The following is a 13,657-nucleotide window of genomic DNA, read 5'->3' on the forward strand; positions in this document are numbered from 1 at the left end:
GATATTCCATGCAAATGGAAGTCAAAAGAAAGCTGGAGTAGCAATACTCATATCAGACAAATTAGACTTGAAAGTAAAGACTATTAAAAGAGACAAGGAAGGACACTACATAATGATCAAGGGATCCATCCAAGAAGAACATATCACAATGGTAAATATCTATGCCCCCAATATAGGAGCACCTCAATACATAAGGCAAATGCTAACAGCTATAAAAGGGGACATCGACAGGAACACAATAATAGTGGGAGACTTGAACACCCCACTTACATCAATGGACAGATCATCCAAACAGAAAATAAATAAAGACACACAAGCTTTAAATGACACATTAGACCATCTCGACTTCATTGATATTTATAGGACATTCCATCCAAAAACAACAGAATACACATTCTTCTCAAGTGCACACGGAACATTTTCCAGGATAGATCACATCTTGGGTCACAAATCAAACCTCAGCAAATTCAAGAAAATTGAAATCATATCAAGCATCTTCTCAGACCACAACGCCATGAGACTAGATATCAATTACAGGAAAAAAACTGCAAAAAAGACAAACACATGGAGGCTAAACAATTCACTCTTAAACAACCAAGGAATCACTACAGAAATCAAAGAGGAAATCAAAAAATATCTAGAAACAAATGACAACGAAAACACAACAACCCAAAACCTATGGGATGCAGCAAAAGCAGTTCTAAGGGGGAAGTTTATAGCAATACAGTCCTACCTTAAGAAACAAGAAAATGATTGAATAAACAACCTAACCTTACACCTAAAACAACTAGAGAAAGAAGAACAAAGAAACCCTAAAGTGAGCAGAAGAAAAGAAATCATAAAGATCAGAGCAGAAATAAATGAAAAAGAAAGGAAAGAAACCATAAGAAAAATAAATAAAACTAAAAGCTGGTTCTTTGAGAAGATTAACAAAATTGATAAACCATTAGCCAGACTCATCAAGAAAAAAAGGGAGAAGATGCAAATCAACAGAATTAGAAATGAAAAAGGAGAAGTAACAACGGACACCTCAGAAATACAAAAGATCATGAGAGACTACTACAAGCAACTATATGCCAATCAATTGGATAACCTGGAAGAAATGGATACATTCTTAGAAAAATACAATCTTCCAAGACTGAACCAGGAAGAAATAGAAACCATGAACAGACCAATCACAAGTACGGAAATTGAGGCAGTGATTAAACATCTCCCAACACACAAAAGCCCAGGACCAGATGGGTTCACAGGCGAATTCTATCAAACATTTCGAGAAGAGTTAACACCTGTCCTTCTCAAACTCTTCCAAAATATTGCAGAAGGCGGAGCACTCCCAAACTCATTCTACGAGGCTACCATCACCCTGATACCAAAACCAGGCAAAGATGTCACAAAAAAAGAAAACTATAGACCAATATCACTGATGAATATAGATGCAAAAATCCTCAACAAAATACTAGCTAACAGACTGCAACAGCGCATTAAAAAAATCATACACCATGATCAAGTGGGGTTTATCCCTGGGATGCAAGGATTCTTCAATATATGCAAATCAATCAATGTGATACATCATATCAACAAATTGAAGGATAAAAACCATATGATCATTTCAATAGATGCAGAAAAAGCTTTTGACAAAGTTCAACATCCATTTATGATAAAAGCTCTCCAGAAAATGGGCATAGAAGGAAATTACCTCAACATAATAAAAGCCATATATGAAGAACCAAAAGCCAACATTGTTCTCAATGGAGAAAAACTGGAAGAATTCCCCCTAAAAACAGGAACAAGACAAGGGTGTCCACTCTCACCACTATTATTCAACATAGTTTTGGAAGTTTTAGCCACAGCAATCAGAGAAGAAAAAGAAATAAAAGGAATCCAAATTGGAAAAGAAGAAGTAAAATTGTCACTCTTTGCAGATGACATGATATTATATATAGAAAACCCTAAAGACTCTACCAGAAAACTGCTAGCACTCATTGATGAGTTTAGTAAAGTAGCAGGATACAAAATTAATGCACAGAAATCTCTTGCATTCCTATACACGAACAACGGAAGAGCAGAAAGAGAAATTAAGGAAACTCTCCCATTCACCATTGCAACCAAAAGAATAAAATACCTAGGAATAAACCTGCCTAAGGAGGCAAAAGATCTGTATGCAGAAAACTTTAAGACATTGATGAAAGAAATCAAAGACGACACAAACAGATGGAGGGACGTACCATGTTCCTGGATTGGAAGAATCAGCATCGTGAAAATGACGGTACTACCCAAAGCAATTTACAGATTCAATGCAATCCCGATCAAATTACCAATGGCATTTTTCACAGAACTAGAGCAAGAAATCTTACGATTTGTATGGAAACGCAAAAGACCCCGAATAGCCAAAGCAATCTTAAGAAGGAAAAATGGAGTTGGTGGAATCAGGCTTCCTGACTTCAAACTATACTACAAGGCCATAGTGATCAAGACAGTATGGTACTGGCACAAAAATAGAAAGGAAGATCAATGGAATAGAATAGAGAACTCAGAAGTAAGCCCAAACACATATGGGCACCTTATCTTTGACAAAGGAGGCACGCGTATACAATGGAAAAAAGACAGCCTCTTCCATAAGTGGTGCTGGGAGAACTGGGCAGCAACATGCAAAAGAATGAAATTAGAACACTTCCTAACACCATACACAAAAGTAAACTCCAAATGGATTAAAGACCTACATGTAAGGCCAGACACTATCAAACTCCTAGAGGAAAACATAGGCAGAACACTATATGACATCCATCAAAGCGCCATCCTTTTTGACCCACCTCCTAGAATCATGGAAATAAAATCAAGAATAAATGAATGGGACCTCATGAAACGTAAAAGCTTTTGCACAGCAAAAGAAACCATAAACAAGACTAAAAGGCAACCCTCAGAGTGGGAAAAAATAATTGCCTATGAAACAACGGACAAAGGATTAACCTCCAAAATATACAAGCAGCTCATGAAGCTTAATACCAAAAAAGCAAAGAACCCAATCCACAAATGGGCAGAAGACCTAAATAGACATTTCTCCAAAGAAGACATACAGATGGCCAACAAACACATGAAAAGATGCTCCACATCACTAATCATCAGAGAAATGCAAGTCAAAGCCACAATGAGGTATCACCTCACACCAGTCAGAATGGCCATCATCACAAAGTCTGGAAACAACAAATGTTGGAGAGGGTGTGGAGAAAAAGGAACTCTCCTGCACTGTTGGTGGGACTGTAAATTGGTACAGCCACTATGGAAAACAATTTGGAGGTTCCTTAAAAAACTACAAATAGAACTACCATATGATCCAGTAATCCCACTACTGGGCATATACCCAAAGAAAACCATAATCCCAAAAGAAACTTGTACCATAATGTTTATTGCAGCACTATTTATAATAGCCAGGACATGGAAGCAACCTAAATGCCCATCAACAAATGAATGGATACAGAAGATGTGGCATATATATACCATGGAATATTACTCAGCTATAAAAAGGGATGAGATGGAGCTATATGTCATGAGGTGGATAGAACTACAGTCTGTCATACAGAGTGAAGTAAGTCAGAAAGAGAAGGACAAATATTGTATGCTAACTCACATATACGGAATCTAAAAATGGTACTGTTGGACTCAGTGACCAGAACAAGGATGCAGATACAGAGAATGGACTGGAGAACTCGAGGTATGGGAGGGGGCGGGGGGTGAAGGAGAAACTGAGATGAAGCGAGAAAGTGACACAGACATATATATACTACCAACTGTAAAATAGTCCGTGGGAAGTTGTTGTATAACAAAGGGAGTCCAACTCGAGGATGGAAGATGCCTTTGAGGACTGGGGCGGGTAGGGTGGGGGGGGCTTGGGGGGGGCGTCAAGGAAGGGAGGGAAGATGGGGATATGTGTATAAAAACGGATGACTGAACCTGGTGTACCCCCCCCCCAAAAAATAAATAAATAAATAAATAAAAATAAATAAATAAATAAATAAATAAATAAATAAATAAATAAATGAAACACTTAAAAAGGTTAAGGTAGGTCCTACTTCGTTTTATCCTCAATGTAAAGCCTGTTGCAGAAAGAGTACCCTTTAAATATTTACTGAAGAAGTGAATGAATGAATGCTGCAAAGGAGTTTTATAACAGCTCAGTTAGACAGATAGGGTCACAGAGAAAATGCACAATAAATACAACCTTGAAAGGTTAGTTAATTAACTACTTAGACATGGAATCCTGGAATTTGTGGTGCGGTAGTCAAATAAAAAAGTGCCTTTGAGTATCTTCCTTGGAGTCAAAACATCTGAATTCAAATGTCACCTTCTGCTACTTGTGATACATGACAGTGAATAAGGTAGTTATGGATCTAGATGCCTAAGTTTTCTCACCTGTAAAATGGAAATGAGAATAGGACCTACACCTCCTGGGGCTGTGGTAATGATTAGAGGTTAATACAAGCAAAAGGTCATAACATGGTGAGTGAGATCCAAAGGGAGTGACATTATTTGGAAGTTAACTAAATAAACAAGATAGGCCTCTGCAGCCAGTGACTCCAAGTTCCAGAGAGATGTTCACAGTTCCAAACTTCTTGAAGTTCTGCTTGAAGTATGACATTACGAGGCAATTAACGTCAGCTGGTGAAGATGATTCAGGATCCAGTGACTAGCCGGAACGTCCTAGACAGAGGAAGTTGTTCTAGGAATCTCTAGATTAGTCTAGTGGCCATTTCCTCAGTCAGAAGAGACTGAGCCAAGAGAATATAGAACATGGGGAATCACCCTATACTTCTTCACTTCTGGGGACAGAACTGTTAGCCTAAGAGAAGAGTGACTGATGATTTACTGCCCAGCATACTCGCCCCTCCCCACTATCATCCTGAAAAAGGTAAAAAGTCAAGCTAGCTGGGAGGCAGGGCAGAATATTGGAACCAACCGCATAATATCTTACTTTGCATTAATGCAGGGGCCTTTCTATGAGTTTTTTTTCTTCACCTGTGAAACACTTAAAACAGTTTCTAGAATATGATAAGCACTAAATGTTACCCAATATTATTATTAGCTCAGTATAATTCAAATCTCTTCCCTATGTCAATGCCTTACTCCCTATCATATTCTCCATTTTCCAAAGAGCTATGCTACTTTAACAGCATTTTCAATTTTCCAAATATTATAGAGATGATTAAAGAGCTTTGCAAAGGGAATCCTACAACACTTCCTCCAACTTACAATATGAAATAAGACAAAAAATTTTAATCAGAATACCCATAATTTAAATGTGCATACAGAAAAAGAGAAGTAAATGTCAAGCTTACTTATTTTTCAAGTCCCAAAGAAACTTAAATGGAGCAATGAAGAGGAGAAAATAGTGGTTCTTAGAAGACACTTTTATATGCATGAAAAACCTCTCTTTCTGAAAGCACAAATATTTCTAAAGCTAAGCAAATAGTATGTCTATATTGTATCTACAATGTGCAGGTTGCAATCCTCAGTTTCATGGCTAATTTGAGCAACTTCAAATAGTCAAAATAATTGACTTAACACACAGGACAGTACAGACTAGCATATATCACAATTCATAGCTCAACTTGTTAAACATCTCTAGTGTGGAAATCCAAATCTTGGTAAGAAGAAACAGTCTTCTTAGGCACTGTCATTTCTGGACTAGCCATATGAGTTTGATCCGCACATTATCACAGAAAACAGAAGAAATGGAAGCAATGAATATTCTACAGCCCAAATTACATAGAAAATTTCTAGTTATGGAATTTTTAATTTTTCTATGTTTTGCTATGTTTTCTATTTCTTTAACAATGTATAAAATTGGCTTAGTATTTGGGGAATTTTATATTTTTGCTATCTATCAACAGCTGTGTTTTCAGTTTCTAGAAACTGTGTCCAAGTCAAATAGCTGAAGAACAAAAATACATGTGTGCAGCTTTTGTTTGTTTTAGTTTTCAGGTAATAGCACTCTAGATAAAACTATAACTTTCTAGGCAATGTTGACCCATCACACAATCACAGGGAAAAAACAACTGAAATAGTCTATGAGATTCTTCCAGCTAGAAAAACCAAACTATATAAGACAGTGAAGTTAAAGTACAAGTAAAACCCTCTACTTTGGACTATTAACGTTACATTTGGTAGTCAACCTTATCTTTGTTTTCTGAAATGTCAACTAACTTGACCAAAATTTTCTATGCAAAGGAAAACTACACAAATTTATTTGTACTTTATTTGAATGAGCCACTGAGCAAGGGCTCACTATATGATGAAGACTATTACAGGAAATGAAATCCAGAGGCTACAAATTATTAGCATCTCTAATACATTTGCAAATTCCTACTGAACCAAATTGCTTCAAAAACAGGTTATTTCTACCAAGTGCCTTGACTGGTTTCTCACGCCATGACATTTCAAAGGCATTTTATGAGAACTCTGCTACATATTCCACCTCCCATCTGGTTCATATTTAACAGTGTTTCCCACCCTGTCCCTTTTTAGGCTCAAAAAACAGATGTCTCTGATGGCACATAAATGTGGCAGATCACCCTACTTCAGCAAACTTCTCTGGCTTCTTTTTCTTCTCTTGCAGTCAAGGTAAACTTGAGCTATTTGTAACCTTTTGTTTCATTTCACTTCAGAAGTAATAAAAGGACTCCGAACTTCAACTCATAAAGTAACAAAACTGATAGGTATTTACAGAATATCAAATGGGTGAGGTAGAAAGCAGGCTACCTCCTAATGTTTCCTAGTAACAGTTCATACTCTTATCTGATTAGGCAGGTCTATCCAGTAAGGAAGAGAGCAGCAATGCCTCTTATCAAATTTAACACTGAGACTTAGAAGGTGCCTTCTGCCATCACTACAACTATCATCAGTAAAACTTTCATAATCAATGTATAAATCAATGTATGATCAGGGGGCTATAAAGAAAACACACTAACATCCTCTAGCAGGAAGTACTTGTAGAATGTATTCCTCCTTAAAAGGCCTGTAAATCTTTGTAGAGAAAAAAAATTATACTTGAGAACAGTCTGATGTATATATACATATATACGTATATGTACATTCACATACACACACACACATTTGATGACATAAATAATCCTCTGTTGTCTGACATTCAGAAACAAAACTATTAATACTAATTTTTATTCTATTGTAACTGTATTTTAGGAAACATGACAATCCAGGTAATACTAAAATCTGTATAATAACTTTTATTATAATTGGGTTCTACTCTATCACATAATTATGCTTAATTGAACTTTATTTACAGCTTTAATCATATGTTAATAAAAACCCAAATTTTGATAGGCAGTGCAGGGCACTCTCTTTAGGTAGTAAACTATAAAAATTATCTCAAATGCCCCAAATGGATATGTCTTAAAAAAAAAATTGTACATCAAAGTACTATAAAGTGATGACATGAAATAATTTAATGGGTATAAGAAGAAAATAACTATATGAACTAAAAGTGTTTTCTTTTAGGCCAAATGTATTAATAAATAAAATTTGTATAATAAGTGCTAGTTCCTCTACACTGTAATTGCTAATATTTAATAGCAGTCCTATTAAATATTTCTTACCTGCCCCTTTCAACTGCTAAGGCATCAAGTTCATCAAAGAAAATAATGGAAGGAGCCACTGCTCTTGCTTTTCGGAAGATCTGGTGGAAAGAGTGCCATGTTAGCTAAAGATGAGCAAATCCCAGAAAACTTCATAGCTAGTTTTATTTTGAAAACTATTTTTAGAACTAAATCTATTTTGTACCAGTCAACCAGCCCAATCACTTTGTATACAACCTGTAACAGATGTATACACACTTCATAATGGATGTAAAAGAATCTTCTTGCATAGTGCTTACTTGCAAACAGAGACAAGACACCAACACATATTCTTCGAGGTGTGTAGGAGACAATCTGGTTAAGTAATCAGACAATCTCAGTTAAAATCCCACCTCCACAATTTAGTAGCTGTGTGACTTTCAGGGGGAACCTTTACTTCTCTAAACTTCAATTTCCACATCTCTAAATTGGAGATTATGATAAATCCCGCCTCAGAAGTTTAAGAAATAAATTTAAAAAGAATGTAAAGCATTTAGTATAATGCCTGGAACATAGTAATAGCTCAGTAAATAACAGTTATTTTTATCTATCATAAACACATATTTAAAAGAAAAATCATAAATGTATAAAATGAGGCAAAGTTTAGCACATAAAATACCCATTAACCTAAAAGTCACGCACCTTGCTCATTTCTCTAACGACTACATGGAAAAAACAGCTAAAACTTGGAAGAGCATAGACTGGTTAGACCAGAAGTCAATCAAACTATCAACATCAAAGACTAGCCAGACAGCCATGGGGCCAATATGTGGAAATGGGCTAGAAAACATCGGCATAGGCAGAAAGAAAGCTGAATGTTTGTTACCAGTAACCTAGGCCCCCACTTTCTGGCCACAAGTATGACGACCATAAAAATACACAATAGTTATCAAAACCTTAATATTAATAAACATCACCTTTTTCATATTTTAATCAATGATGGTGCTATCATTATCAGTTAATGTTTTATATGATCACCATCATCTACATTTCAAGAAAAAAAAAAGACACAAAAATAACAAATTTTTTTCTCATATGCAAAACAAAGTATTCCAATCTCTAATACTCTTGGTTGGTACCCACATATTTCCATTCCACTGCTATTTATGTGTTCTTGTCCTTGCTTAGCTTCTGTGAGGATACAGGGTGCCTGTGTGAGGCAGGCCAATTTTTGCTTAGGAAAGCCAAGACTTGTGGTCACTGCTCCAGTTACCCCACTTCAGTGCCTTGATTTTGCATAAATTTCCCAGTTGCATAGCTTCAGCAAAATGGAGTAGCCAATAAGCCAATCAGGCACTGGTTTTAAAATTTAAAAGGGAGAAGGGGGATGCACTTTCTAAATTCAAAGGTAAAGTAAATAAGGAGAGTACAGTGACATTTTCATATACTAACAAGCTTATTTGATTTAAAGGACTACCTGGTTTAAAGCATTTAAATCTCATTCTGACATCATGAGTTCTTTGTTAAGTATAAACATATCCTTTTTTTTTCTTTTTTAATTAAATGCTGACAGCCATTAAAAAAATATTTGGTAAAATCAAAGGCTGGTAATATTATGATGTTTAAAAACAGAAACAAAAAATTGTAGATGACCAAAATTACATTTTAAAATAATATCTGACTGGGGAAAAAATATATCACTGGAATCTAGATTTGGAAATTTCAAAATCTGTAACCCCATGCGAAACAGAAACCATACAGGACAGAAGCATGGTTCTCCTATGCAGAGCTCCACTTTAAGGCATAATCTTCTTACCTCTCTAACTGCTCTTTCAGATTCACCAACGTATTTGTTCATTAATTCAGGCCCCTGAATGAAAAGAAAACAACTGTTCAGTGTCTTTATAAATCCAATCACATATATGTCTTTCAATAAAAGAGAAAATACACACATAAAAGAAAAAGGAAAAAAATAAACAAAAGTCCACTGTTAATTAAAATAGTTCCTCTAGCATGCTTATTTTTACTGGGTGTTATTTATGCCTCAAAAATTAAAGCCATTCTGTATTCCAAAAACTATACACCAATACAGTGACTGTGACTAAACATGATAGTTTAACATCTCATTCATCATCTGTCTACCCATCCATCCATATTTGTACCATATATCAGGCATGATGCTAGGCATTGAAGATAGAACAGTCTAATACTAGATCAACAGCCCTCTCTGACAAGCAGCAAGACCTCAGGGTTATTCTTTTTATGACTCCATGATAATCCCCCAAAATGGAATGGGAATCATGTAATCAATAACATTATCTTACAGTCCCTGAGCACTTCCAGTATAAATGCTACTCTCTAGCTCCCGGCTCTCATTTGGCTTGGCCATGAGATGCTGACCCTACGGATCTGCAGGGCCAAACGAACTCTTCTCAGTCTCTATCCCAGCCAAAGGAGATAACTCCTACAGACAAAAATCTTAGGACCACCAACACTGCTAACCCTCAGTCAGAGTATCACTTTGTGACAATGACCCCTGTTACTCTCCAAAGTGTCTATTCACTCAGCCTCTGTCTGAATCTCCTGTCAGGTATCTGCCACTCAGCAAGTCATCCAGTTGATGGGAAATCTCTTTCCCTTCTGTGCCCAGTTATTTTAGAAGGGGTACCAAGAATGAAAGGTGTGGACTTCTAGTAATAAATTCTACCACCAACTGGCCATCAACAGAAGAATCCTCATAAAAGTGGCTGGACTCCCAGCGATATACCACTTCTCACTGACTCAAAGATACACTTTTTTTTTTTGACATTTGACATTTCTGAATAGTAAGATTTTTCTTTCTTAAGTACCTAAAATACTATATATAGTATGAAATGGTAGGCTTTTGCTTTTACCACACACCTATCTACTTTCTCATGCTACACAGTCATCACAGCACAAGAAGTCATGGGATTAAAAAATAATAATACTGCTGTCCTGAGAACCACAATCATTCCCTTCAGATACTGGTTTAAAGTTTGTTGTAGAAATGCCAGATGTCCTTCTCGGCTATGGGAATTTTCACTCACTGTTCCTCCCCACACAATTCCAAATCTATTAGACACATATGTGTGTGCTGCCCTCTCCACACATTATTTTGAACAAGATTCATGTTCTATCGCATGCAAACTATGGCTCCCAACAATTCAGGGGATGTAACTAGACACTGGCTTGCGTATTTCCTAAACAAAATACACCAATTAAATAAAAATCAGACTGATTGAAGCACATGGGCAATCCCTATCAGAATGCCAACTAATGCTACAAATTGGCATGGACAACAGTTAGCTTCAGTTAAGACACCTTATTACAGAGATAATTATTATACTACATGGTATGGCAAGTACTAGGATAGAGGCATGCTTATCCATGCTTAGAGTCAAGGATGCTCCTAGAGAAAGTAACATTTCAAGTGAGTCTGCAATTGATTTACCACCCTCAAAAATATGAAATACATCAAGACCCAGAAATAAATCAAAAAGGTCTCTGATGAGCTAAAACAGATATTATTATATGCATTTTAACTGTAGGAAAGCTCTTAAGGTCTTAACTAAGAGTTCATTGACTTTTTCAGTTATACACAAGACTAACAAACTTGAGTCTGAACTGATCTAAGAAGTTAGAAAAGGTGGAGCTTAGGGGGCAGAGAGAACGCAGCAACAGTAAGGCTACTTAAAGTGGAAGGAAGGAGCATGTAAAAAACAAGTTTATCCTGTAAGCAATGGGAAGAGTCTTAGGGGAGTTAACTGATAATAGGGCTATTAGGGAAAGAGGATTCTGGCCACAGTATAAAGGATCGTTTGGAGGAACATATGAGACCAGAAATAGAGATGGTAGTTATGAAATTCTTAAAACAGCAAAGGTGAGAAATAAGACACAGGCTTAAGGTAAAAGCATGGAATGGAAATGAGAAGACAGCCACACAAACTATTTAAAAAGATAAAATCAACTTAATTGGTTGTGAATAACAGGAAGTGAAAGAGAATAAGAGGTAAGGAATACCAATTCAAACTTGACTTACAGTATTTCTGATGTTCACAATGACTTAATTCATGAAGGAGAAAAGGATGCTCAATATATTCAGTGTAGTAACTCTCAGAAATATATATCTCACTAAAAACATTTCATCCAAGATGATTAAAATTAAAAATTTTGTAATCATAAACATAAGTGCTAACATTTATTGATTATTTCCTATGTGCCATGAACTGCTCTAAGCACTTTATATATATATTAATTCAGTTATGTAAGATGACAAAGAGATGCAGAGCTACTATGATAACTTTCCGTCTGTGAATAAATTAAAGAACCACACAAAATCAAAGGCAGGAAAGATCAGAAACAAACATCTAGCACCTTAATCTCTTTGCTGACATACAGGGGCATTGAATCTCATTTTTTCATTCAAGGAATATTTATTAACTGTCTATAATGAGTTTATATGGTTTAATAGATTACAAAAATAATCTTATTCTTAAAATACAATAATTATATTCTTAAAAAATAAAAATATAGTGAGAAAAAATATCACAACTATATGGAGAATGCCATGAAGAGAAGCAAAAATAAAACAAAGATCGCTTCCAAGTAAAGGAATCAAGGGATAACCCTGAACAGCAGTGAGATCACAACTATGTCAGGTAATTTAGAATGGAAGGAGGGAGTTAATAAACTAGAATAGAAAACTAGAGGCCACCATAAAGGAAATGGTCAGATGTAAAAGAACATGGAAAGAAAATTTCTGGAATCATATGGAGTTTATCATCAGAAAAAACAGGTTTCAGGGCAACATGTTGGGAATAACTAGGTGTAGGCTGAGAAAAGCAATGCCACAAGGGGTAAGAGCAGGCAGTGTAGAGTTTGGGAGCCATGGGATGGTAGAGACAGGGACAGCACAGAAGGACAAGGGGACATCAGTGCAGGGGTTAGTGGTGGCAGCCATGTAGCATGAGATGTCAGAGATCAAGAGGGGTAAGGAGAACTTCCCCATGGAGCGGGGGCTTACCATGAGGTAACACTCAGAGCTTTGTTTCTAAATTCTCCAACCAAAGGTATACAAATTGCTTTGAGAATCTCACTTTACACATACAGTGGTATAGTATTATGTGAAGGTAGGTTGTAAATTAAGTATGTGTACTATCAATCCTAGAGCAAGCATTTTTTAAAAAGTAAAACCAAGAGGTTTAGCTATCAAGAAAATAGGGGAGATAAACTAGAATACTAAAATATACTCAACTAATCCAAAAGAAGGCAGGAAAAGAGGGGTGGGGGGAAGGGAAGAACAGATGGGACAAATGAACAAAAAATACGGGCATGAAAAAAGTCTTTCAAATTACAAACATGCCTGATGAAAGGAAGACAACCTTTTAATATTTTTTATACTAGCTCCACTATGGTGCTTTAAAAATACTGAAATATGATAATTTGGTAACAAGTAAATAGATTAGAACATATGGGGATCAGGGTAGAACAGTCAATAAGAGTAAGAAAGGATAGGAAGAATAACTCAAAGTTTAGACTGACAAAATCCAGCTGCTCCAAAGATACTGCCATTCATCATGTTCAATTAAGATGAGTTATCTGATGGCATCAGTACAGAAATTCTTACGTAATGAGAGGGGCAATTTTATCTTTCTGCCTGATTTTTGCAGAAATCTAAGATGATGCATTAATAAATTTTATATAACATTAACAACGTTAATTATGTTCCCCTCCCCCCAAAAAGAAAGATATCTATTACTTCTCATCTATTTTCCTCTTTTCTTTAAAAATAATCTTTTCAAAATTATTTCAGAGTAATACATTACACATACTATGAAAAATTAATATTTGAGGCTAAATAGGGGGGCAGATGCATGAAAAGCATAATTATGACATATTATAAAATATTATCTAACATTTAAAGGTACTCCTATATCTGACTGAAATCTACCAGTAACCAAGGAATACATAAATTATCTGTAAGCAAACTAAGCTATTAAGAAAACTTTCTTGGGACAGTGCTTTTGATGGCTAAATATTATTTACAATTAGTATGTCAACTGTTTGTACAC

The 13,657-nt window shown here is 35.8% G+C and overlaps 1 protein-coding gene across 5 annotated transcripts in view; it reads right to left on the minus strand.

The window, feature by feature from the left end:
- AFG2A (AFG2 AAA ATPase homolog A) overlaps positions 1-13,657 on the minus strand; it is a 330,295-nt gene that overhangs the window by 229,052 nt on the left and 87,586 nt on the right. For all 5 annotated transcript variants that reach the window (XM_057705717.1, XM_057705716.1, XM_057705721.1 and 2 more), the window contains 2 exons: positions 9,382-9,435; positions 7,608-7,687 (listed from right to left, as the gene is read on the minus strand). In XM_057705717.1, coding sequence (XP_057561700.1) covers positions 7,608-7,687; positions 9,382-9,435 — 134 coding nt within the window. The remainder of the gene's footprint in view (positions 1-7,607; positions 7,688-9,381; positions 9,436-13,657) is intronic.

This window comes from Hippopotamus amphibius, chromosome 13 (assembly GCF_030028045.1).
Source record: "Hippopotamus amphibius kiboko isolate mHipAmp2 chromosome 13, mHipAmp2.hap2, whole genome shotgun sequence".
NCBI lineage: Eukaryota > Metazoa > Chordata > Mammalia > Artiodactyla > Hippopotamidae > Hippopotamus > Hippopotamus amphibius.